The following is a 21,857-nucleotide window of genomic DNA, read 5'->3' as shown; positions in this document are numbered from 1 at the left end:
CAAATTGGGATGAAAATTGCGCTAGCTTTCTGAAGTGAAGTCATAGTTTGTGTTTCCCTTCATTCCCTTCCCTTCAAAAGTAAAACCTTTCTTGGATTGCTGCAATTGGTCTATTTTCTAGAAAATAATTGTCCTTGCCCGGAATTTGAAAAAATAACCTCGATGTATTGAAAAATAGTGACCCAGTGCAGTTTTATTCATATAGCTGGAAATGGGTCTATCGCAAAAAAATAAGAGTCTCATCTACCATGTGCAAATATCCTGATTTTTAAATAACTGAAAATGGCTTTAAAAACTACGCAGGACCACTTCATTTCTGTACAGTAACCAATTAATGGGTACCTTTTAAGATCAACGCATCTTATCTTTTAAAAACAAATGTTTACTTTTAAGACTTGCTCCGGTTGCAAACTGACCCAGGTAGCGGAAATTTGTTATGTTGATGGAATCGATCTGGGTCTGTGAACAGTTATGAGAAGAGTTGGCGTCCAGCATGATATTTTTGAGCAGTCATAAAAGTTTATGAAAACTTGATTGATGCAGGATCTTAAAAAACATGATCTTAAACATTTCTTGATGGCTTTCTCTAGTTGGGCCGGTTCAGGGTAGGTTGTTCGGAAATGTGAGCCCGTTGTTTTAATCTGATGGTTTTATGTTTATTTCCATTTGTAATTAATCAGCAGGATGACGACATCCTTGCCTCGCTGAGAGAACTGGAGGCTGTCCTGAAGGGTGAAGGTGCAAGCTTTGAAAATATGGGGGATGGGAAGATCAAGCATCAGGTCTTTTACCAGGAGTGCCTGTTCTACTTGCAAACTTATGGTACTAACCTGGCCATCATTAGTTTTTACATGAGACACAATTGCATGAGAGAAGCATTGCAGCACTTGCTGGATAAGGTAAGACATTGCTGTTACCATACTTGGATAAATGCTTTACCAAACAACAATGCATTCTGTATAAGATTACTGTGGTGCAAAGGAATGTTAGTAACGTGCTGCAGTGATGCACCCTGGATATTGATTGTGTGGATTCAGCTGCAGGATTTCCCACCCGAGGCCAGAGACGGGGATGCAGGCGGCTCCTTCCTTTCTCAACATGGGAAATATGAGAATGCCCACGAACATTGTCATTTAACACTTTGATGAATATTTACTTTTTTCAAACATTGTGTGGCAAAACAGCTTCCAAAATTTTCTTGAATCTCAACTTTGCTATAATTGCCAGGGAATCTTAAAACTAGAGGTTATAAAAAAGAAGGGTAATAATAAACCCAATGGGGAACTTGGGAGAAATTTCTTTACCCAGGAACTGGGTAGAATGTGGAGTGGTTCAGGTGAATAGCATTGATGCCTTTAAAGCTAATTTAGATGAGCACATGAGGGAGAAAGGAATAGAGGAATAATGTCCTTAAGGGATTGATGGGATTAGATGAAGAGGGATGAGATGGTGTTTGTGGAGCATAAATGCCAGCAGATACCACACCGGTTGGGCGAAATGGTCTGTTTTTCTGGAGTGGGTCAGTGGAAACTGTTTAAGCTTAATATTTCTGACTTTTGAAGTTTAAAAAAAAAATGGTGGAAATTTGAAATAAAAAGAGAATATTCTGCAAATAAACTGCAGGCCAATCAGTAATCAGAAAGAGGTGGCTTAGGTCAGTGATCTTTCACCTGGTCTGAACTTTTTCAGATCCTTATTTGCCTGCTGTATTTTTCCGTGCTTAATTCACTGTTTCTGACTTGAGTTCTAATTGAAGCGCAGGCTTGTGTTTTAGATGGTGTGTGTCTCACTTTCAGGGTTGCCCTGAAGAGGTGTTTATGCAAGGGATTTTCAAACCAAGTTATGAAACTGGAAAACTGCATGCTTTAGAAAACCTGATGGAACACATGGATCCAAGCCTGGAGAAATGGAGTTGCCACCTAATTGCATCCTGCAAGCATTTGCAAACAAAGGGATTCTTCAACATTCTGTACGATCTGCAGCAATTTATGAAGGTAATTACTATATTTGTCTTGTGATGAGCCCTTTTCTGAGGGATTTCAGTAGATGTACGGAACAATGTGTTGTAATGTGTTCATTTCAGGATTACATGCGAGCAGCCATGACGTGCATCAGGTTTTTCAGTCACAAAGCTGAATCCTACAGAGAACTGGGAGCCAATCAACATTGGCTGACGGAAGCTAAAGGTCACCTGAAAACATACTTGCAAGAAGTGTCTAACCGCAGCTCGTCGAGAAAGAAAATTGCCAGCTCTTATCGCAAAAAAATGTCTGCGGCGGATGTCTCCAGGTAGATTTTTTTTTAAAAATTCATTTAAGGATGTGGGTGTCACTGCCAAGGCCAGCATTTGTTGCTTGTCCCTAATTGCCCTTGAGAAGGTGGCAGTGGGTCCCCTTCTTGAACTGTGGTAATCCAACTTTTCTGTAGCGATATGAGACAGCTTAGTGACTTGCTAGGCCATTTCGTAAAGCAGTTCAGAATCAGTCACAATCCCTTAGGTCTGGAGACACATGTAGGCCTGACTGGGTAAGGATGGCAGATTTCCTTCCCTTAAGGACATTAGTAAAGTAGGTGGGATTTTATGATGATCAATAAAAGCTTCATGGTTGCCATTACTGAGACTAGATTTCAATTAATTGGAATTTGTTTGTTAATAAATTTAAATTCCACCAGCCGTTGTGGGATTTGAGACTGTGCTCCCAGAGCATTAGCCTGGTTCTCTGGATTACTAGTCTGCTGACATTACCACAACAGCACTTTTTCCCCAAATTTAAAAAAAAATCTGCAGTCCTATAGGACGGCACGGTGGCACAGCGGTTAGTACTGCTGCCTCACAGCACCAGGGACCCGGGTTCGATTCCCAGCTTGGGTCACTGTCTGTGTGGGATCTGCATGTTTTCCCTGTGTCTGCGTGGGTTTCCTCCGTGTGCTCCGGTTTCCTCCCACAATCCAAAAACATGTGCTGGTTAGGTGCATTGGCCATGCTAAATTCTCCCTGTGTACCTGAGCAGGCGTCGGAGTGTGACGACTGGGGGATTTTCACAGTAACTTCATTGCATTAGTAAGCCTTATTTGTGACACTAATAAATAAACTTAAACTTACATGCATTCACACATGTAAGCTTTGGTACCATTTTGTCATATTTGGGAGCCCAAATGCAAATTGGAAAGTGGGAATTAAGATTAAGATGAGTGGTTAGTTTCCTTTGTTGGCCAGCGCAGACATGATGGGCTGAATGGCCTCTTTCTGTGCTGTAACCTCTCTATAGTTCTAAGTTCAGGCCGAGCTGTTGACACTGAGCTCTTGCCAATGAACTCTTGAGCAAAAACAACCAATGACGCAAGTACCAATATTAAAAAAGCTTTTCCATTTTTCAATAACTTGCAGTTCTCAAAATTCTGAAAATTCCCACCAAATGTCGAAGTAATTAGGAATGTTACCATTGCTAATTAGAATATGTGCCTAATCTTGTTTCTGATCTCATTAGATTGGAGAAAATTATGGTAGTCATTTATAAATGAATGAGACCAGCTCCTCCTGTACTGTTAATATGGTGTTTATTCCGGCAATGAAATTCTCGGAGTTGGAATAGTGATGTGTGTACCATTTATTGAATACAAAAAAAGGAACCTCCCTCAAATCTCTTGCTGCAGGAGAAAAATCCTTATCATTCTGTGGTAGTAGAGTTGCCACCCTCGGGATAATGTGTCAAATGAAAGAGACAAGAGATCGCAAATTCCTTCATAATCGTATTGTATCAATCTCTTGAAATTCTGTACCGAACCACTGTGGGATCACAGTCACTATAATAATAGCAGCAGTCTGTGAAGGAGGCGCCCATCATTGCCGCCTTGGGGCAATTAGACTTGGGCAATAAATATGACCTGGTTACTATCACTCATGTCCTGAGAATAAATTGAAAAAAACTTTGATCAGTTTGACTGGTATCACTTAAGTTTTAGTTTGGTCATCTGTAGCTGACTTTTTTTAATTCATTGGACATGGGCGTCACTGGCTGGGCCACCATTCATTGCCCATCCCTAGTTGCCCTTGTTCAGAGGGCAGTGGAGTGTCAACCACATTGCTGTGGCTCTGGAGTCACATGTAGGCCAGATTTCCTTCCCTAAAGGACATTAGTGAACCAGATGGGTTTTTTCGACAATGGTTTCATGGTCATCAGTAGATTCTTAATCCTATATTTTTTATTGAATTGAATCAAATTCCACCATCTGCTGTGGCGGGATTCGAACCCGGGGCCCCAGAACATTAGCTGAGTTTCTGCATTAATAGTCTAGCGATAATACCACCAGGTCATTGCCTCCCCTCTGTGTCACAAAGAGTGTGTTCAAGGAGGTAGAAGTTGAATGCTGTCTTTAGTATCCACCAGTTCCTTGCTATTATACTTTTTTTAAAAAGGAGAATGACATAAAGTATAAGAGAGCACCTTTCTTTCATGTCAGGATAAAACACGATAGTTGGCCAGTTTTAATTGAGCTGCTGTAAGAGTACAGGGAGATTGATTTGCATGCCCCACGTGCATGCAATCCACAAACTAAAGTAAACCAGTTATAACTGCAGAGCTCAATGTTGCCTACCATTTGACCTATTTGCTACCAGAATCTTTTTGCCTATTTATTATAGATACATAAATACAATTGAGCTGCAAATTGAAGTAACCAAGTTCCTACATCGATGTGAGACCTCAGGAACTTCGAAGAGCAGTGGTCCGCTTGCCAATCTCTTTGGCAATACCAAAATGAAGATGGAAGTTGCATGCAAGGTGTGTTATCTTGATGCAGTGTGTTCTGAAACATTATTCATGGGAGCACACATGAAGATACCAAGAACCGTTTTAATGCATAACTAATATTTTGATCTAGTTGTCAATGATTTTTCACTGATGCTCACGTTCTCTGCTGCAGGTGCTGCTTGGTGGCAAAAATATTGAAGAAGGTTTTGGAATTTCTTTCAGAGTTATTCAGGTAATGAAATGCTATTTTTCTGATATGTTATAGCACTCAGTATTGCATTGGGCGGCACAGTGGTTAGCACTGATGCTTCACAGCGCCAGGGACCCGGGTTCGATTCCCTGCTTGGGTCACTGTGTGGAGTTTGCACATTTTCCCCGTGTCTGTGTGGGTTTCCTCCGGGTGCTCCGGTTTCCTCCCACAGTCTGAAAGACGTGCTGGTTAGGGTGCATTGACCCGAACAGGCGCCGGAGTGTGGCGACTGCGGGAATTTCACAATAACTTGATTGCTGTGTTAATGTAAGCCTTACTTGTGACTAATAAATAAACTAAAAATTTATAATTCTAGGTCTTGACCTGTCTCTGTTCTGTTTTTCTTTGCTGTTTTGCTGTCAGATGGCAGCTATTCAGACTCCTGTCATTTGCACTTCCTTTGCTTCTTTACTTGGCCCATTACCCCTCCCTTTGGCCTTACACCATCAAACCTTATTATTTAATCTCACCACCATCCTTTTTTATTTTTCTTCCCACCTTTATCCCTTTCACTTGCTCAAAAATGGTTACATTTCTAACTTTTCTCAGTACAGATGAAAGGTCACAGACCTGAAACGTTAACTCTGTTTCTCTCTCCACTGATGCTGAATATTTCCAGCATTTTCTGTTTCTTTTTAAATGTCAGCTTTCCGACGTCCATAGAATTTCAGCTTTTTTTTCTGTTCCCGTGATGTAGCTGTACGGCTTTGAAGGGTCCAGCTTTGATCCCTATTCTGAGTTACTCGCTCTCAGTAATACAGATGTTGAGGTGTTGCACTTTAATCCCTGCAATTAATCTCCAGGGGAAGAAAATCCTCAAGTTAAGATTCTGCTTCTGAATCCTATTCTGTGGCTCTGCTGGAAGGTGTATAGGAATGGCTGTTAGCTCAGGATAAGAAGGAACTTTGCGCAAATGTCCAGATTTACCGATAAGAAATCTGCTCCTGGTTGAAACATTGGAGGGAAGCTGGGATCCATGGCACCTTATCCCTACAAGACACCATGTCCTAGCAGAGGAAAAGGCATCTTCTTAAAAATACTGTTTTGAGGGGTGTCTCTTTAGTACCGACAGGTGAACAGAGAGATACCATCAGATTTGAAATTGGAAAAGAACATTAAATGGAAATTCAAAGCAAATATTTTTTTAAAATTACAAAAAGGGAAAGCCGGAAAGTTAAGGAGTTAAACAGACAATATATAGCAATGCAAAGGTACATTCTTAATAAGAGGACAGCCAGAGTAGAGCTACTAAGAGGTAACGGAGGTAAGCTAGCAGTGGAAAGTGAGATTGGAAATTGCATTAAGTATCGCACTCTTCTTTGCCAGAGGAGGTGGATATTGAGATTGTACAGCTACCAGGCAATGAATGCAATGTAGATTTGTTATTCAATGGGTGATTTTACTGAGGAATTTATTGTCCCAGTTTGTCTAATTTCTCTTTCTGATTATTATTTTGCTTTTGTCCTAACATCGTAAAGTTGGTTACTGAAACACTTAACACATTTTTCCAAATTGCTATATATTCTTAAAGAACAGTGAGATTATCATTGGTCACTTTTGTAATCCTCCAATCCTATTTTATTTCTGACCCAGGACTTCCAGTTGGATGCGGCTGCTGTATATGATAAAACTGCAAAGCATCTTCTGCAGCATCGCAAGTTCTGTCAAATCAAACAGTTACTGAAATGTGTTAGTGAATCGGGCGTAGCGAGCAGCGATGATACTGATAACCTCCTCATCCGCTTTATTGAAGGTGGTGATGAACACCTTTCACAGGTGAGAACAGTCTAATCTTTAACCAATGGGATAGTGTGTCTCACTTTAAAAAAAAAATTCTAATAAAGCATAACCTCTTTCTATCAGAGGGTTGCATTTAAAAATTGCTCTGCATTAGTCTTACTTTACTGGTCTTATGAGGAGTACCTGGATCAGCACCTTGAGGGCTGGGAGCAGGAAGGTGGGTTCAGAAAGGGTGTCATTGGTTGGCATGGACAACACGGGCTGAATGGCCGCCTTCTGTGCTGTAACTTTTGTATGGTTCCAAGTTGCTAACTTTTCTAAATTTGTTCTGGCCAGAATGTTTCATTGCAGAGTGAAGAAGCAGTAGTATCCTTTGGTGGAAAAAGCATCATTCAGAACTTAAGCTAAATCTCTCCACTAGATGCCAACATGTGGCTTGGATCGTTCTTCCTCAACACATTTTGGGGAAAATAAGCTTTTAGCCATGGATTTTTAACTTTTAGCTTCAAGGCAGAATGAGTCCAGAGTAATTTCCTACCACGCATTCTCTATTCTTAGCTGTCTCTCACGTACCAAAGACAAATTTAAAATAACTTTTTCGGGTGCTGCAAATAGGGAACTCCTTGCCTTACTTCAAGTATTTTCCCTTCAGGCATCTAAAGCTCAAGGTTGTTATTTGCTGGCGTAAGCTCAATGATTTTATAAGCCTTGCTCGTCTGTTGCACAGTGGACTTGACTCTTGATCTTGGTTTCTCAGTTTGAGAAAAATAAGTAATGAGCACCTTATTTAAACACAACTTTAGTGGTGGAAAATTTGGTTATCTTTTTTTAAAAAAAAATTCACTGTGGAATAACTTTAGAAGTATGGGCAATCATGGAATACTTTGTTGTTGCATAATGAACATAGAAATTAAGATTAGCTTTAGATGAATGAATACTTGTCATCAAATCTTTTAGTAGCTTGTCCTTTTTCTTTTATGAAACACTAAACTCTCATGCACCACTATTTTAATACTTTGATTTTTACTTAAGATAACATTTGAGAACAAAATCCAGGGCAGCTTCGAATCATTTAAAAGGCCACGTTTTTTATTTATAAGTGTTTCGGAAAATGCGTTTAGTTTTCACTTGGTCTGAATTGATTTCAAGTTGTTCCTGAGATTTGTTCTTGAGATATCCGTGCTTCCAGTGATCGACTCTGCATCTGAAAAACACGTGTTGCAATGATTTTACTACTTGTACAGGATGGTCCGAGGCCAGTTAAGAAACCTTTTGATGTTTAATTTCTTTTCTTATATCTCAAACATGGGGTGGCGGGGAAGGAAATGGCAGCCGACTTCTGAAGGAATTAATCTTTCTTTGTGAGCCCATACTGAGAGAGGGACTCTACTGAGAACATGCAAGATTCTGCTTTGTAAACTGTTTTATTTCCCATTCCCCCTCCCTTTGGAAGTAAAGAAATTAAGGGTTATGGTGAGCGGGCGGATAAGTGGAGCTGAGTCCATGAAAAGATCAGCCATGTTCTTATTGAATGGCGGAGCAGGCTCGAGGGGCCAGATGGCCTACTCCTGCTCCTAGTTCTTATGTTAAGTTTTGGATGGCACATCTTGAGATCAGGAATGCTGCACACGGGTAGTTGCATGGTTTTCCCTGAAGACTCTGTTATGTCGCTTGTTATTGTGTTCTCTTAAGAGTCAGCTGTTAAAAGGACAGTGTTTTGGTGAGCGAAACATTTGTTAGTCTTTTGTTGTTTAAAGTTTATGCATGAGTAGCACAAAACCGGCTGTTATTGTTGTGTTGAATAAATTGCAATCAGGTATGGTCTTGTTGAGGAAATACTGCAAATTCTGAGAGATATTAATAGCAACTGACTCTGCGTCACTTTGATCAATGCAACATGCTCAACAATGTGTTAACAGGTTGATTAATGAATGCTCTTTTTGTTCCAGTCAAAAGACCTAGAAAAACTGATTCTTGAAATGAAGAAAGATGAAAATAAGGTAAGCAAGCAGAAACTTTTCTGTCATGTAGTAAAGGTGTTTTTGAAACTCTTGTTAGGTAAATAGGCCCTTTGTTCAGCAAATGTATCCAGACACCAGTTGAACTGTATAGAATTAAAGATCTTTGTGCTCAGTCACAGAAATATTAATGATCACAAACAGAGTTACATAAGGACAGTGAATCAGAGAAACAAACATTGATGCATGGCAAGCAGCAGAATAATAATAAGCCCAGTCAAACAGTAACATAACCAGAGTAACAGGTTCTACTTGTACACAAAATACCTAGACATTTGCTCGAGAACTCTATCTGTGTGGTAAAAGATTGTCTTTTCTCTGTCAAATTTCCTGCACCAAATTTCCAATTCTTCCACGTATTAATTGGCCTCTGTTTTCACTGAATTCGAATGTCATCCCTGTGGCAGCACTGGAACAGCCCCCAACCAAGGTCATAAATTCCATCCTCTATTACAGTGACCGTGATCTATTATCCCTCTTCAACTTCACCACAGCCTTTGACCCAATCAACAATACCGTCCTCCTCTTACCCAGCATTGTGAGACTGCCCTCTCTCTCTCCACTGTTATTTATCTGATTGTAGCCAAAACACTTGGCTACATTGAGTTGAGTTCTTTCAACTCACTCAGTTGAGTTCAGTGCATTGAGTACTTTCCCAGAACTTGCACTGTTTGCTCTGGAGGCCTCCAAAGATTTAAGTTCAAGTTTATTTATTAGTCACAAGTAGGCCTGCATCAACAGTGCGATGAATTTACTGTGAAAATCCCCTAGTCGCCACACTCCGGCGCCTCTTCGGATACATTGAGGGAGAATTTAGCATGGCCAATGCACCTAACCAGCATGTCTTTCGGACTGGGAAGAAACCGGAGCACCTGGAGGAAACCCCCGCAGACACAGGGAGAACGTGCAGACTCCACATAGACAGTGGCCCAAGCCGGGAATTGAACCTAGGTCTCTGGCGCTGCAAGGCAGCAGTGCTAATCATTGTGCCACCATGCCGCCCCATGCCACTGTGCTGTGATAAGATCTATCCTTAACTACTACTCTTCCTCATCAACAATTCATTTGCCGACATGGGGTCAACTACTATACATTAGGTTGACAACAACCCAACCCAACCCAGCCTCCATGACCTCGCTCAACTCATCCACTGTCTCCATCTTATCTGCCATGCAGGTGCCTACACACACAGCCTGTCCAAATCACGCTGAAGCATCTCTGCATCCTCCTCACAGCTCACCCTCCCACCCAACTTTGTATCATCTGTAAATCTGTCAATGATACACTCAGTTCCTGCTTCCAAATCATCAATATATAATGTGAACAGTTGGGGTCCTAGCACAGATCCCTGCGGAATCCCACTAGTCACTGACTGGGCGGCATGGTAGCACAGTGGTTAGCACTGCTGCTTCACAGCTCCAGGGACCTGGGTTCGATTCCTGGCTTAGGTCACTGTCTGTGTGGAGTTTGCATATTCTCCCCGTGTCTGCGTGGGTTTCCTCCGGCTGCTCCGGTTTCCTCCCACATTCCAAAGATGTGCGGGTTAGGTTGATTGGCCATGCTTAAATTGCCCCTTAGTGACCTGAGATGTGTAGGTTAGAGGGATTAGTGGGTAAAATATGTAGGGATATGGGGGTAGGGCCTGGGTGGGATTGTGGTCAGTGCAGACTCGATGGGCCGAATGGCCTCCTTCTGTACTGTAGGGTTTCTATGACTGCCAATCAGAAAAAGACCCATTTATGTCAACTCTTTGCTTCCTATCTGCTAACCAGCTTTCTGTCCATCTGAAGACATTACCTGCAATCCCATGTGCTTTAACTTTACATAGTGGTCTGGTCTATGAGTCTAAATAAACCACATCCACTGGTTCCCCTCGGTCAACTCTGCTTGTTACGTCCTCAAATAATTCCAATAGATTTGTCAAGCATGATTTCCCTTTTGTAAATCCATGCTAGCTTTGATTATACCACTGTCTTCCAAATGCCGAGTTATGAAATCCTTGATAAAGACTCTTGCAACTTCCCCAGTATCGACAATACAACCTGTCTCAAAACATTGGCTGCTGAAAGCCAGAAACATGCATTTATTATCTCTGATGCTGCTATTCCCAGTGATTTCCTGGTTAATGTCCTGTCCTTTTTCCTCTGTGAAATTCAGCATATCTAGAACTCAATTTCATGTAAGGTGAGGTGAGAGTGATGGCGTTTGCCATCAAGACAGCGTTTGACCTAGTGTGGCATCAAGGAGCCCTAGCAAAACTGGAGTCAATGGTGAAGGGTGGTCTCCGCTGGTTGGAGTCATGCCTGGCGCAAAGGGAGATAGTTGCGGTGGTTGGAGGTCAATACTAATGGCACAATATATGTGCAGTCTGTCCTGTGGGAATGCATAGGCAATTGCAAAACCAATTCACAGTAGAAAAGAATCCACTTCACACAACTGCTAACTCCTTACACTGATGATTAAGTTAACTGATCATTTAACTTTGTCACTACACAAGACACATGGTAAATGAACTCGGTAAGATCTGTAACATGTCACCAAGGCAAAGACAAAGATCTCAGGGGTTACGTTTTCTTTTTGGAAAGGATTGTATAACTAATTCATAAAGTTATGTATGGATTAAATATCTTTGTGAGAAGTCTTCACAATTTGTAACATTCGACCAAATCAAGCTCTGCTCGGTATCAGAATAGAACAAGTTTTGTAAAAAGTGTTCCAGCAGCAATCTTGACACTACAATATGTGGGAGGAAGCCAGCAAGCAGAATTGTTGAACTTCTCCTGACAGAACCATACTATTGTGCATGTTTAATTTCTGCAATGGTTTGATTTGTACTTTCCAGGAAATACCTTGTAACTCAAATGTTTTGAATGCATCCACAGATTAAAGCTTTCTTGTTATGTAGTAAGTACCGCTCTGCTTACTTGGTTGCCGTGAAGCTTGAACCAGTGCAGGCGGTGCATATTGTACGGGAAGTACTGGAAGCTGCCGAGAGAGCTGAGGATGAACTCATACCGAAGATCTGTAGGGACTGGCTGAAGTCACATCAGCTTAAGACTTTACCACACAAAACCCACAGCAAGTGATTTGAAAGGAGCGCGAGGACAAAGCAATTGTAATTACTACCTCAAGAAAATTTACCACAAAACATTATTTGATTCAACAAAGAGAAGGGAAAAGAAGTCCCAAGAATTGTTTGTACAATTAAGGGTATGGCATTATATTTTTGTTGCTTTACCTGATGGAAATCTTTGTTATTTTTTTGTTTGAATTTTAGAAAGTTAATTGTTGAGCTCTTTCTGTTCTCTCTCTCTCTCTCACTCTCTCCACCACCGATCGCCCACCGCATTCTGATTCTGCACTTATTCTAAGTTAATTTGCTGGTAAGTTGTTGACTCCCATCAAGACAGGCGTTGACCACTACCAGCTGCTTGGAATGTGGCACTGTAATAACTGGCTCAGTGTTAGCAGAGCTTTAAAAGAGTGTAGGTTACTAATGCTCCAGCTTTGTAAGAGATGTGATCTCATTTGAAAATAGCCTACCTGGGTTATCAATTGAGGTCAAGAGCATGTCTTGCGGCTGCTAGTTGTGGTCGCAAAGCCTGAACTCTGGTTGGTCCTGACACTGATTTGTTTGAGATCACCTTTATAGAAAACCTGAAGTTGCTGTACCCAAACTGATTGTGAACTGATCAATTTCCAAAGCAGTTTCCACCGAGCGGCAAGTGTCAAAAACAGGTTCCAAATTCCACCGTTGAATTTCACCTGTGGCTGTGAGCACCACCCCCTCCAAGTTGAGCAAAGATTCTTAAATGTCAGTATCACGGTCAGCCAAGTGCTTCACTGGTGAAATGAAGAAGTTGTCATGATTTCTGTTGTTGTCAGTCAGCAACTTTGTTAATCCTACGTACACCCTCATTGACTGACCTATCTAAAGGTGATCAAGTTAGAAGCAATGTGTTTCCCCCATTCCTTTTCTCTCTTTGACTCTTCACTGTGTACAGTTCCGCAGTGCCTGTCGACCTCTGGTACCTCACACAGATGCCCCCATGTGTGATCTGTCCTGGTGAACGCCAGTCGACAATTCCACTGTGGGGCCATCATGGCCTGCGCGTGACCCTGTTTTTACTCTATCTCCGCACAGCAAAGTCACTGAATGGCAGAACACCTCGGGCTTTCCCCCGTCCTGTTCCTCTTCTCCCAGCCCCAGAAACTAGCTACAGAGTTTCTTCAGCTGTCCTGGCCGAGATCAGCTTATTCAGCACAAAGCTGAGTTATTACCATTCACACAAAAAGTACCTCTTCACTCTCTGTCATCAATTGGATTTGGGGATTAATTTGTTTGCATGTCTAAAGTGGGAGTAATTTGGAGAGAAAAATAATTGTATGATCACGAATTTATTAATTTCAGAATGGCTTGACACTTTAAGATTGAACTAAAATACAAGGACAAGTTCCTTTGTATTTTAAGTACCTAAAGTCTTATTTGTGTAGATTCAAAGACAAACGCAAACATACTTCTCCATGTCAAAGGGTGAATATTTTGAGTATTGAACCCAGTTTTCCTATTTGTAACTTCCCTGATCAACTTGGATAAATAGTGGCTATTTGCGTGACATATGCATGAAATGGTCTTGTCATTATGCAAAAGCATAAGAATTGCGCTGCATCTTTTGCAGAATGTCACCAAATTGTCACGACGGATCATTGCGATGGTAGAGGGCAGCAGAGTCCAAAGACTTGCTGGACAAAGGTATGCCTTTGTTTACCACTTTCAGTGGAAGAGGGTACTTGGGAAGTGTCACCTCAGCATTTTAAGAACCAATAGTGAGCTCGTCGCTGTACGTCCAATGCCGGACATACTGACTTTACACATCAGTGGCGACATTTTGTAAAAGTGCACCGTCAATTTTCATGCAGACTGTTTCAATGCTAAACTCTGAATATCATAGTGCCTATTGGTGTTCTAATTAAGGACTGATTAGATGCATTTAAAATGATAGTTTGTCTCTGCACAAATAATGCAACATAAAAATGTTGCAGCCAACTTGAATGAATAGAATACGTCTATAAAAATAGTATGTACTGTAAGTAGTCAGAATCGAAACCCAATCTTTATTGATGCAGTGACCACGTAATAGAGCTGCACCCTCTCTTTTCCCAATATTAATATTTTCCTCTGCTTTCCTAGAGACGCCTTATTTTTATAACGTGTACAATTTAAATTTTTATATTTGGAAGTTTTAAATTCTAAGGGACTATGTTTGGAGTCGTCAGCATAATAAGTCTTGTAAGGAATGTATATCCGAAGCATGTTGCATCGTGCAGTATTAACATTCATTAATAGTGTATCCTCCATAGTACAGTGTATGTAAATATTAGAATTCACATAATGATCCAGGGCTGTAAATATGCTTAATATTCTGTCTTGTGTTGTAATATTGATGGTTTTGTCTCGATGAAGTCCGGGTTTATTGTATTTGGGTTGGGACACGGCCGTACTCACAATTAAATATCCAAAATATTGTTATCCGGACTAAATAGAAATCTCATTGTGCTCCTAGAAATAAATGTAGGACATGAAAGAAGTGGCACAGTGGAGTGCTGGGTCATACGAGTGGGTGCTTTTCCTTGTGGGAAGATGCATTTTTAGCTGATGGACTAAACCACTTTAAAACCATTCTTTTGGAAAGTTGCAGAACACTGCACACTTTTTCCATATTGCTGTGCAGTGAGGTTCTTCGTCCAATGGAATCCTTGTGTTGCCCTCCCAATTTTCATCAGAAAGTGCATTGCCTGTCACAAGAAGCAGAGCTTTATGACAAACCTGTCATTAGAAAAAAGATCCAGCAAATTGAACAGAATAAGAAGGGCAGCAGATTTTGAAATTAGAAATAAATTAAACTAAATGCATATGGTTAAAGAATTGTGTGCGCGTATAGGGCTGGGAGAAGCTTGACACAATAAATGCCTTTTGTAAGCTTGGTCACAAGATTTAACTCTTCTTTGGAAACTAATTCACTTAATTTTAATCCTCTTGGGAACTGGGCTAGTTCTGGAATTATACATTGAAATGGAGTTAAATTGATCTGGATAGAAATGTTTTTATAACAAGGTTACATTATTTATATTGAAAATATAGCTTCCTGTTTTAAAACAGTAGTGATTAAATCATCAACAGGCATGGTCACTGGGCTCCACTGCAGTTTGTTGACTTTGCTTTTTGATGCGTTTACTGATGATAGTACAAAACTAATGACAAAGGCCAGAATCTTCTGGTCCCGCCAAAGTCAAAGGACATTTCAATGGCTCGCCACATCCTCCGCTGGGGAACCTCTTGCAGCTGGACTGGAAAATCCCGGCCAGTGCTCCTGTTCTTATTCGGGCTTCAGTTATCATTCCTCTAGAGCTCTGGTGTTTATTCAGAAAGAATCAACGGAGAACGAAAAATTCCTGAGATTTCATTGCTGAGCAGCTTAAGTAGAAATGTACTTTTCGCATTTCCCACTGCCTGCTTCCTGCCTTCAGTAAGAGATATTTTGTGGCACTGACTTCACTGATTCCATTTGGAAACAGCAGACTGGTTAGCTCAGGTGGCACAGTGGTTAGCACTGCTGCCTCACAACGCCAGGGACCCAGGTTCGATTCCCGGCTCGGGTCACTGCCTGTGCGGAGTCTGCACGTTCTCCCCAGGTCTGTGTCGGTTTCCTCCGGGTGCTCTGGCTTCCTCCCACAGTCCGAAAGTTGTGCTGGTTAGGTGCATTGGGCCTTGCTAAATTCTCCCTCTGTGTACCCGAACAGGCGCTGGAGTGTGGCGACTAGGGGATTTTCACAGTAACTTCATTGCAGTGTTAAGGTAAATAAGCCTACTTGTGACAATAAATAAAATTAAATCTTCTCTCCCTGGAGCAAATCAGTCCCCTCACCTTTTAAGAATTAAAACATTGAACATTTTTGCTGCGGGGAACCTTCATGATTTTGTTTTTAGTGTGGTGAAGTTAGCAGGTATGCAACGAGAAGGTAAAGATTCACTTGGGCTGCACAAGGATTGGGATATTGAACATTTCACTTCTGTACATTTTAATATACTGTAACAAACTGGCTATTTTGTCCTTTGTCCATTCAAGACTTTAGAATTAAAATCTGGACAACAATCTTATTTACTCTTTTCTATATAGTTTTAAAGTTTATTTATTAGTGTCACAAGTAGGTTTACATTAACACTGCAGTGAAGTTACTGAGAAAGTCCCCTAGTTGCCACACTCCGGCACCTGTTCGGGTCAATGCACCTCACCAGCACGTCTTTTGGACTGTGGAAGGAAACCGGAGCACCTGGAGGAAACCCACGTAGACACAGGGAGAACGTACAAACTCTGCATAGACAGTGACCCAAGCGGGGAATCGAACCCGGGTCCCTAGCGCTGTGAAGCAGCAGTGCTAACCACCATGCCACCCCGGCTATCATAATTATGGAAAATCAAATGGTTTCATAGCTCTTGCCTGAGCAATCCAAAATGAACTGACTTCCACATTAAAGTTGTCGCTGCACGATGCTATCTAAAGGTAGATGAAGCTTTCAGAAGGTGGATAGATTTTATTTGGCAATTTTAAATTGGGGCACAGCAGAATTGATGACGAATGATGATTGCATTGTGAGGGCTCCACAATGTGAAAGGCTATGCAAAGTTTATCATTGGTTTGTTGGATATCATTTTGCAACATTGAAATAAACTGCACCTTTTTGTTTTACTGTAAGGTATTAGCCTCTGTGATTGTTTGCAGAGTTGCACTGTAAAAAGCACTTTAACCTGTGAAGCTACTCAACCCAGCTGTACTGAGATTAACCTTAGATGCCAAATACTTTGGAATTATTTTGCTAATGTTTCTCAAACTGGAACTACTGTAAACTGGACTTGCATTTTAAAAGCTCTGGATAATCCTTTAATAGTTATTGTGAATGTTTGGAATCTGACATCAAGCTTGTGTACTTTATCAGTTTTTGCTAATTGCTAAATTTTGTCAAAATTGCAATTTTACGCATCAGTGACTTTTTTGGAATTTTGAATTATTTTCATGACTAATATAAATGCATTATTGTCAAATATACAACTTGTGGTTTATATCAGAAATGCACTGCTTCAGATGTAGCATTAATTGTGCTGAATACATGTCCATGGTCTTGTAGAACATTCACCACAATCATCATCAATTTATATAGCGCCGAAAACGTTGTAAAATGTCGCAAGAGTGACGTGAAGAAAATTTGATCATGAGTCACATGATATTAGGGCAGAAGACTTCAAACTTCAGCTGTAGGTTTTCAAAATAAAGATGTATGTTTATATTGCATCTTTCATGGCCACCAGATGCCCCACAGTGCCAATTAGTTAAAAGGAAGAGGAGGTGTTATTATTGGAAGTGTTGGAATTCAAAAAAGTGGTACAAAAATTAGCATAAGGGCACTTTATCTGAATGCTCGTAGCATTCGAAACAAGGTAAATGAGTTGATGGCACAAATCATTGCGAACGAGTATGATTTGGTGGCCATTACAGAGACATGGTTGCAGGATGGTCACAACTGGGAGTTAAATATCCAGGGATATCAAACTGTTCAGAGAGACTGACAGGAAGGTAAGGGAGGTGGTGCAGCTCTGATATTTAAGGATGATATCAGGGCGTCCTGTGAGAGATGATATAGATTCTATGGGAAAAAAGGTTGAATCCATTTGGGTGGAAATTAGAAATAGTAAGGAGAAAAAGTCACTGATGGGTGTAGTCTATAGGCCACCAAATAATGACATCATGGTGGGGTGAGAAATAAACAAAGAAATAACTGATGCATGTAAAAATGGTACAGCAATTATCATGGGGGATTTTAATCTACATGTCAATTGGTCAAACCAGGTCGATCAAGGCAGCCTTGAGGAGGAGTTCATAGAATGTACAGAATGAAGCGATAGCTTCCTTGAACAGTATGTAATGGAATCAACAAGGGAGAAAGCTATCCTAGATCTGGTCCTGTGTAATGAGACAGGAATAATTAATGATCTTGCAGTTAGGGATTCTCTTGGAAGAAGCGATCACAGTATGGTTGAATTTAAAATACAGATGGAGCGTGAGAAGGTAAAATCCAATACCAGTGTCTTGTGCTTAAACAAAGGAGACTATAAAGGAATGAGGGAGGAGTTGGCTAAGGTAGACTGGGAGCAAAAATTTTATGGTGGGACAATTGAACAGTGGAGGACTTTCAAAGCGATCTTTCACAGCTCAGCAAAAGTATATACCAGTGATAAGGAAGGACTGTAGAAAAAGAGATAATCAGCCATGGATATCTAAGGAAATAAAGGAGGGTTCAAATTGAAAGAAAATGCAAACAAAGTGGCAAAGATTAGTGGGAACCTAGGGGATTGGGAAATCTTTAAAGGTCAGCAGAAAGCCACGAAAAAAGCTATAAAGAAAGGTAAGATGGATTATGAGAGTAAACTAGCTCAGAATATAAAAACACAGCAAAAGTTTCTACAAATATATAAAATGAAAAAGTGGCAAAAGTAAACATTGGTCCTTTAGAGGATGAGAAGGGGGATGTAATAACTGGAAATGAGAAAATGGCTGAGGCATTGAACAGGTATTTTGTGTCGGTCTTCATAGTGGACGACAAATAACATGCCAGAAATTGACAGGAAGACTATGGCGGGTGAGAACCTGGAAACTATCATCACGAAAGAGGTAGTGTTGGGCAAGTTAATGGGGCTAAAGGTAGACAAGTCTCCTGGTCCTGATGGAATGCATCCCAGGGTACTAAAAGAGATGGTGGTAATTTACCAAAATTCACTGGTCTCTGGGGTGGTTCCCGCAGATTGGAAACAGCAAATGTGACGCCACTGTTTTAAAAAAGGAGGTAGACAAAAGGCAGGTAACTATAGGCCAGTTAGCTTAACTTCTGTAGTAGGGAAAATGCTTGAATCTATCATCAAGGAAGAACTAGCGAGACATCTGGATAGAAATTGTTCCATTGGTAAGACGCAGCATGGGTTCATAAAGGGCAGGTCATGATGTTTGACTAATTTGGTGGAATTCTTTGAGAACATTACATGTGCAGTGGACAATGGGGAACCAGTGGATGTCGTGTATCTGGATTTCCAGAAGGCATTTGACAAGGTGCTGCACCAAAGACTGCTACATAAGATAAAGGTGCACAGTGTTACGGGTAACGTATTAGCATGGATAGAGGATTGGTTAACTAACAGAAAGCAAAGAGTGGGGGTAAATGGATGTTTTTCTGGTTGGCGATCAGTGACTAGTGTGCCTTGGGGATCAGTGTTGGATCACAATTTTTACGATATACATAGATGATTTGGAGTTGGGGACCAAGTGTCGTGTGTCAAAATTCACAGATGACACTAAGTGTGCAGAGGATGCTGAAAGTCTGCAAAGGGATATAGATTATCTAAGTGAGTGGGCGAGGATCTGGCAGATGGAGTACAATGTTGGTAAATGTGAGGTCATCCATTTTGGTAGGAATAACAGCAAAATGGACTATTATTTAAATGGTAAAAAATTGCAGCATGCTGCTGTGCAGAGGGACCTGGGTGTCCTTGTGCAGGAATCTCAAGGAGTTGGTTTGCAGGTGCAGCAGGTAATTAAGAAGGCAAATGGAATTTTGTCCTTCATTGCTAGCGGGATGGAGTTTAAAAACGGCAAGATTATGTTGCAGCTATATAAGGTACTGGAGAGGCCACACCTGGAGTACTGTGTACAGTTTTGGGCTCCTTACTTGAGAAAGGATATACTGGCACTGGAGAGGGTACAGAGGAGATTCACTAGGTTGATTCCGGAGTTGAGAGGGTTGGCTTATGAGGAGAGACTGAGTAGACTGGGACTATACTCATTGGAATTTAGAAGAATGAGGGGAGATCTTTTAGAAACATAAGATTATGAAGGGAATAGAAAAGATAGAAGCAGGGAAGTTGTTTCCACTGGCGGGTGAAACTAGAACTAGGGGGCATAGCCTCAAAATAAGGGGAAGCAGATTTAGGACTGAGTTGAGGAGGAACTTCTTCACACACACAGTTGTGAATCTGGAATTCCCTGCCCAGTGAAGCAGTTGAGGCTACCTCATTGAATGTTTTTAAGGCAAGGATAGATACATTTTTGAACAGTAAAGGAATTAAGGGTTATGGTGAGCGGGTGGACAAGTGGAGCTCAGTCCACAAAAAGATCAGCCATGATCTTATTGAATGGCGGAGCAGGCTCAAGGGGCCAGATGGCCTCCTCCTGCTCCTAGTTCTCATGAAGTACTTTCACAGTGTCGTCACTGTTGAAGGAAACATGGCAGCCACTTTACCACATGCTGTTGGTGGGAGCTTGCTGTGTACAATGACTAGATAATCTATTTTTGAGATGTGAATTGAGACAAACCGAGGATAACATCTGCGCCCCCCCCCAAATCAGTGACAACTTCCAAGAACTTTCAAATTTACGTCAATCACAGCAATTTGTTGTACTATTTATTTTAATTTCCTCACTTCACATTGGTGCAAAGTTTACTTCCTGTTCACCATTTTTTTAAAAAAACCCCAGACCACGTTTCTAAAGCAGAAAACAATGTTGGTTATTAAAGCAATGCTTCTGTGCAAGAACGGTTTGCAGTAAAGTTGCACTGCGACAGTTAGTGCTATAGCAGCTTCAATGATTCACGATCACGTGCTGAGATTTTGGCAATTAGTCCAAAACCTGAGCTTCTCCCCCACTTCTTAAACAGCCTAGATCATATTTAAGAGATGTATGGCTATTTGAGTGTGGTACCTGGAGGAGGAGGAAAGTGGCTGCTGCAGACTAAACTCGCGATATTGGTTGCTGATGGCATCGATGTAGTGAGCAACTTCAGAAACATCAACTTCATTATCAAGAAGTTGCAAGTTCTGCATTGTTTTTGAATAGCTGTCGAAGTTGATAAGAGAAATCCAGGCTTCAGTCTGCATCTTTCATGTTGTTGGTTTCCATCCATTTTCATCTTGATTCAATCCCACCGAATTTCTAAAAGTTTGCAGCTGATATCCCATAGCTTCCTGGCTGTTGCATCATTTCTCCCCTGAGGTGCCACAAATGCAGGGCTGCAGTCACTGTGAAGAAAACCAAACATATATCTCATGCTGAGGATGGAAACAGGCAAGTGGGGTCCATCTCGTGTCTCGCTCGTTACGGCACATTTCACTTTAATAGTTACAGCTGGTCAGCAAAAAGGGGGAGATGGTGACATAGCGGCAATGTCACTGGACTAGTAATCCAGGTGCCTGTTGCTCTGGAAGCAGCCACAGCCTCCCCAGTGGCGCTGCTGAGCACAAGGGCCAGACCGGTAAGGATCATAGAATCCTATGGTGCAGAAGGAGGTCATTCAGCCCATCGAGTTTGCACCCAGGCCCTATCCCTATAACCCCATGCATTTACCCTAGTTAGTCCCCCCGACACGAAGGGGCAATTTAGCATAGCCAATCCAGCTAACCCGCACATCTTTGGACTGTGGGAGGAAACCCACGCAGACACGGGAAGAATGTGAAAACTCCACACACCCGAGGCTGGGAATCGAACCCGGGTCCCTGGTGTTGAGGCAGCAGTGCTCGCCACCATGCCACCCTGGATGACAGATTTCCTTCACTAAAGGACGTTAGTGAACCAGATGGGTTTTTCTGACAATCGTCAATGGTTTCATGGTCATCAGTAGATTCTTAATTCCAAATATTTTTAATTGAATTTGAATTTTACCATCTGTCATGGTGATATTTGAACCCAGGTCCCTCGAGCATTACTCTGGGTTACTGGTCCACTAGGCCAGTGTCTCCTAGATTTTCAACAGTGTTAGTTCACAAACCTGAAATGTTTTCCAGAAATCTCTCGCAACTCTTCAGCTACAGCACAGTAAATACTGGTTTGTGCACCCTGCTCTGGCGTTTTGATGAGGAAAGTGAGAACCCTCCATGCCAAGGACATGATAGAGGAGTGCCTGGTTAGTTCCGATTTGACAGCGCCCGGATGCACAGAATTCACGGTGACTTTAGTGTCTGGATCCAGAAAAGAAACAAAGTGAAATATAACAAGTTT

General features: G+C 41.4%; 2 protein-coding genes across 11 annotated transcripts in view; one reads left to right on the top strand and one right to left on the bottom strand.

The window, feature by feature from the left end:
- zfyve26 (zinc finger, FYVE domain containing 26) overlaps positions 1 to 17,038 on the top strand; it is a 79,436-nt gene extending 62,398 nt beyond the window's left edge. For 5 of the 6 annotated variants that reach the window (XM_078233319.1, XM_078233318.1, XM_078233320.1 and 2 more), the window contains 8 exons: positions 681 to 899; positions 1,797 to 1,994; positions 2,084 to 2,289; positions 4,643 to 4,781; positions 4,924 to 4,983; positions 6,595 to 6,777; positions 8,691 to 8,741; positions 11,642 to 17,038. In XM_078233319.1, coding sequence (XP_078089445.1) covers positions 681 to 899; positions 1,797 to 1,994; positions 2,084 to 2,289; positions 4,643 to 4,781; positions 4,924 to 4,983; positions 6,595 to 6,777; positions 8,691 to 8,741; positions 11,642 to 11,845 — 1,260 coding nt within the window. In that variant the 3' untranslated portion in view covers positions 11,846 to 17,038. The remainder of the gene's footprint in view (positions 1 to 680; positions 900 to 1,796; positions 1,995 to 2,083; positions 2,290 to 4,642; positions 4,782 to 4,923; positions 4,984 to 6,594; positions 6,778 to 8,690; positions 8,742 to 11,641) is intronic. The other variant, XR_013499978.1, reaches the window with a different exon arrangement.
- rdh12 (retinol dehydrogenase 12) overlaps positions 7,581 to 21,857 on the bottom strand; it is a 31,230-nt gene continuing 16,953 nt past the window's right edge. For 2 of the 5 annotated variants that reach the window (XR_013499980.1, XR_013499982.1), the window contains 3 exons: positions 21,628 to 21,817; positions 20,565 to 20,881; positions 7,581 to 7,945 (listed from right to left, as the gene is read on the bottom strand). Coding sequence is in view for 2 of the 5 variants with exons in the window: in XM_078233330.1 (XP_078089456.1) it covers positions 20,779 to 20,881; positions 21,628 to 21,817 (293 nt within the window). In the remaining 3 variants the exon portion in view is untranslated. Of the gene's footprint in view, positions 7,946 to 8,786; positions 13,110 to 20,249; positions 20,882 to 21,627; positions 21,818 to 21,857 lie in introns of those variants that run through there. The other 3 variants (XM_078233330.1, XM_078233332.1, XR_013499981.1) reach the window with 2 other exon arrangements.

Source organism: Mustelus asterias, chromosome 18 (genome assembly GCF_964213995.1).
Source record: "Mustelus asterias chromosome 18, sMusAst1.hap1.1, whole genome shotgun sequence".
Lineage (NCBI taxonomy): Eukaryota > Metazoa > Chordata > Chondrichthyes > Carcharhiniformes > Triakidae > Mustelus > Mustelus asterias.
This window is presented reverse-complemented; position numbering and strand designations above follow the sequence as displayed.